Source organism: Limulus polyphemus, unplaced genomic scaffold (genome assembly GCF_000517525.1).
Source record: "Limulus polyphemus unplaced genomic scaffold, Limulus_polyphemus-2.1.2 Scaffold1542, whole genome shotgun sequence".
In the NCBI taxonomy this organism is placed as follows: domain Eukaryota; kingdom Metazoa; phylum Arthropoda; class Merostomata; order Xiphosura; family Limulidae; genus Limulus; species Limulus polyphemus.
This window is the reverse complement of record NW_013667152.1, coordinates 13,960-17,357: the sequence shown is the minus strand read 5'-3', so window position 1 is coordinate 17,357 and position 3,398 is coordinate 13,960. Positions and strand designations below refer to the sequence as shown.

The following is a 3,398-nucleotide window of genomic DNA, read 5'->3' as shown; positions in this document are numbered from 1 at the left end:
GTAGCTTTGTGCTTAATTTCAAAACAAACTTATCAAAGTGAAATTATAGCAGTGAAACCGTAACGTTATTTTAAGAAAAAAAAGCCTTTTGCTAAATATTCGAGCTTAAAGTTTGAAGATTCGTCACTTTCTAATTCACTAGCATAAAATACCCACGTTCCGAGCTACGGTTTTCAAAGGTTTCCTAATGATTTACATAGGTCTCACTGTAACGATCAACCTTCTCAATTAACCACAATTACTTTTATAGCCATCAAAAGAGAGATTTGTACCCGAAACGTCTCCAAGTGGAACAGCGGATTTACAATGCTAAAATCAGAGGTTTGATACCCCTTGGTGTTCGTAGCAGAAAGCCCAATGTGGCTTTTCTATAAGAAAACGCACACAAGTTGTATCCAAAACAACAATACTTTATGACAATTTCCCGCGGTGCATGAGCAAGTAAACCAAATTTTCTCCCACTAGCTAATTTTAGGGGTATGGACACAGTTTCAAACATGTCGTCCCGGGATTAAGGAGGGGGGGGTCAAAACAACAAATCCGATGTTAGATTCAGGTTCAGCGATAATATAAACCTTCATCGTCCCTGGGTAACCTTACAGTGGCGCTTAACTTTTTTGGTTTGTTTGAATTTCGCGCAAAGCTACACGAGAGCTATCTGCGCTAGCCGTCCCTAATATAGCAGTGTAAGACTAGAAGGAAGGCAGCTAGTCATCACCACCCACCGCCAACTCTTGGGCTACTCTTTTACCAACGAATAGTGGGATTGACCGTCACATTATAACGCCCCCACGGCTGAAAGGGCGACCATGTTTGGTGTGACGGGGATTCGAACCCGCGACCCTCAGATTGCGAGTCGAGTACCCTAACCACCTGGCCATGCCGGGCCTAACTTTTTTGGTACCCCTTTGGTGGGGGAGCCTACGTCATACAGATAAGTATACCCCCGGACCTCTCTGATTCCACCTACCAAGGTTGATTCTGCTAACTCTGTAACTGAAGGAGGAGTAAGTTGGAAAAACATACATAAAAATATACAAGCTGAATTAATATAGGATTATCAAAGCAACTTCAAATCACACATAATCAATCAGTTATTACTGTTGTGAAGGTATATTATCTTAGTGTTTATTTATTATGTAAACGAACTGTTTCTCGAAGATTAAACCATTAATAAAAGTGAAAAAACTGCACGTTCATCTGAATAAATCCCTGATAAAACGTATATCTTAAAATATATTCCTGAGACAGCATAACATATAGCAACGTAACAAAGTGAAACAGTAGAATAGGCAAAGTTTATGCTTTTGAGTTCTTCTTCTTCTAACATTATAATAGTAGCTTTAATTGATCAATAACACTCTCGCAATCAAAAACAAGAATATTTACTCGCTTCTTCATTATTCTTATATTGATGTGTATCATGTTTCTCGATAAGCTATTAACATAATACTATCACTTATATTATGCTATATCGTAAGCTTATCTCTTCCTTTTTTTTTACAGTACAGGTCTTTAAAACCAATATAGTTTACTTTTTCATTATCGTTTAGAGAGAAATGGCGGTATTGGAAGAGGAAGTGGTGTCTATCACACAGCACACAACGGAAAAGGCAGACCACGTGAACCCCCCGGGCTACTCCCGACATCCTACGAAACCTCTTCAGTGTCTGTTGAATTGGTGAGTTTTCTTTGAAGTTTTACACAATAATACACACCAAAAGGGCTAGAAGTGTGTTGAAGTGAATTTACTTGTTAGCAGTTCAATTAGAAATACTGAAATGTCGCTCAGTAAGTGGAACAAAGAAAAATATTTTAAAAATTTCATTGTTTCCTCGTTGGTAACTTGACAACTTGCAAGATATGTTTCAAGCTTAAGAATAAAAATGATAATAATAAAATGCGTTAATTTAATTAATTAGTAGTGACCAAGTTATTTCAGTGTTAGCATTATATATTCACCAAATACAGTTCGTTTATCATATGTAGATGTGTAAGTATGACAATGTATAAACATTTCCATATGTTTCAAAGATTGTTAACACTAAAAATGAATAAATATAGCAAATATACAGAGCGTCCTCTCAAATTCTCATTATATATATATATATATATCAGCTGCTTCCTAGATTTTTTTAAACATCATTTAGTTGACTTGTAACAAATAAAGCGAAGTTAATTTAAAAGTTTTAACAGTTATCGGTAGTCAATGTGTTACTTTACTTTAACCCAAGCAGCTCCTATTTTTACCGCAACCACTGACAGGTAAAAATATATTTTTTCTGCTTATCAGCTGAGTTGTCATTAACCCGAGTCTTCTAAAAATGACCGTGAAAATTTAGAAACTTGCAACCATTGTATCAAGTGCTAACACACAATTTTACGTGTTACTTTTTTTTTCTTCCTAGCAGATTGAATGGTTCTTCCGAGTATATACACGATATTTTATAGCGCACGTTAAGAAAATCGATGAAGTTTGGTGCAAGAGTTAATGGAATGACTTGTTTATTGCAGTAGACGCTGGATATTCCGAAACTCTTGACTAACGAATTTTAAAACGTTGTATCTTCTGTAAATAAAACCCTAATGCTTCAAATGCATCTTTTCAGATAACCATATACTTGTAGAATATGAACGTGTTTTGCTCAACTTCTCAATAGAAACATTTTTAGTGTTTTAGGATAATCATATACGTTGCTCGCGTTCTTCACAACTCTAAGGTAACTTATTGCCCCCCACCCCCAGTGGCATGTTTTGAATTTTTATGAAACCTTTCGAATAGCTTCCAATCAAATGTAACATAGAAATGTTGATTCAAGTAATTTTGTTTCAGTCTCTTACTTGTTGATAATATTCGTCTTACTATAATGAACGAAGCGTGTATGTCAGTATCTATGTTTGTAACCAAAACTCCTGCGCCATCTATTGGATGGCACCACAAACAAACATCCATAAAAAAATTCACACTATGGGTATTCAAGATTCAGACAATTAGAAAATTAACTACGGTGTGTGCAACGACCATTTCTTTATCACAGAACACAATTTTAAACAAAAGTATTCTCCTCACAACAAGAACACGACTTTCACTAGGACTGTACGTGAGGGTTGGATTATATCTTTGTTGATGTAATTTTTAAATGTAGTACTTAGAAACTGGAGCTCTTAAAAGAGTATTATTTTTTCAATAAAGGTTAGGACTTTTAATATATAGAAACATTATATCAATAACGTTTATGATTTTTTTTTTGTACAGTGAATCAATTTGATGCAGTGAGTTGCGAATGACTAAAGAGAACAATCCGAACACTTTTCCCATGCAGCGCTTCCTAGAAAAAAAAATAATTTTTTTAGAAAATATTAAATTTTTCTAATTTTTTTTTTTTTTTTTTTTTTTT

At 34.8% G+C, this 3,398-nt stretch overlaps 1 protein-coding gene across 2 annotated transcripts in view; it reads left to right on the top strand.

Moving 5' to 3' along the window:
* The window catches only part of LOC106464018 (hemicentin-1-like), a 164,940-nt gene that overhangs the window by 151,263 nt on the left and 10,279 nt on the right, over positions 1 to 3,398 (top strand). For both annotated transcript variants that reach the window (XM_022391668.1, XM_022391669.1), the window contains one exon: positions 1,554 to 1,681. In XM_022391668.1, the coding sequence (XP_022247376.1) occupies positions 1,554 to 1,681 (128 nt within the window). The remainder of the gene's footprint in view (positions 1 to 1,553; positions 1,682 to 3,398) is intronic.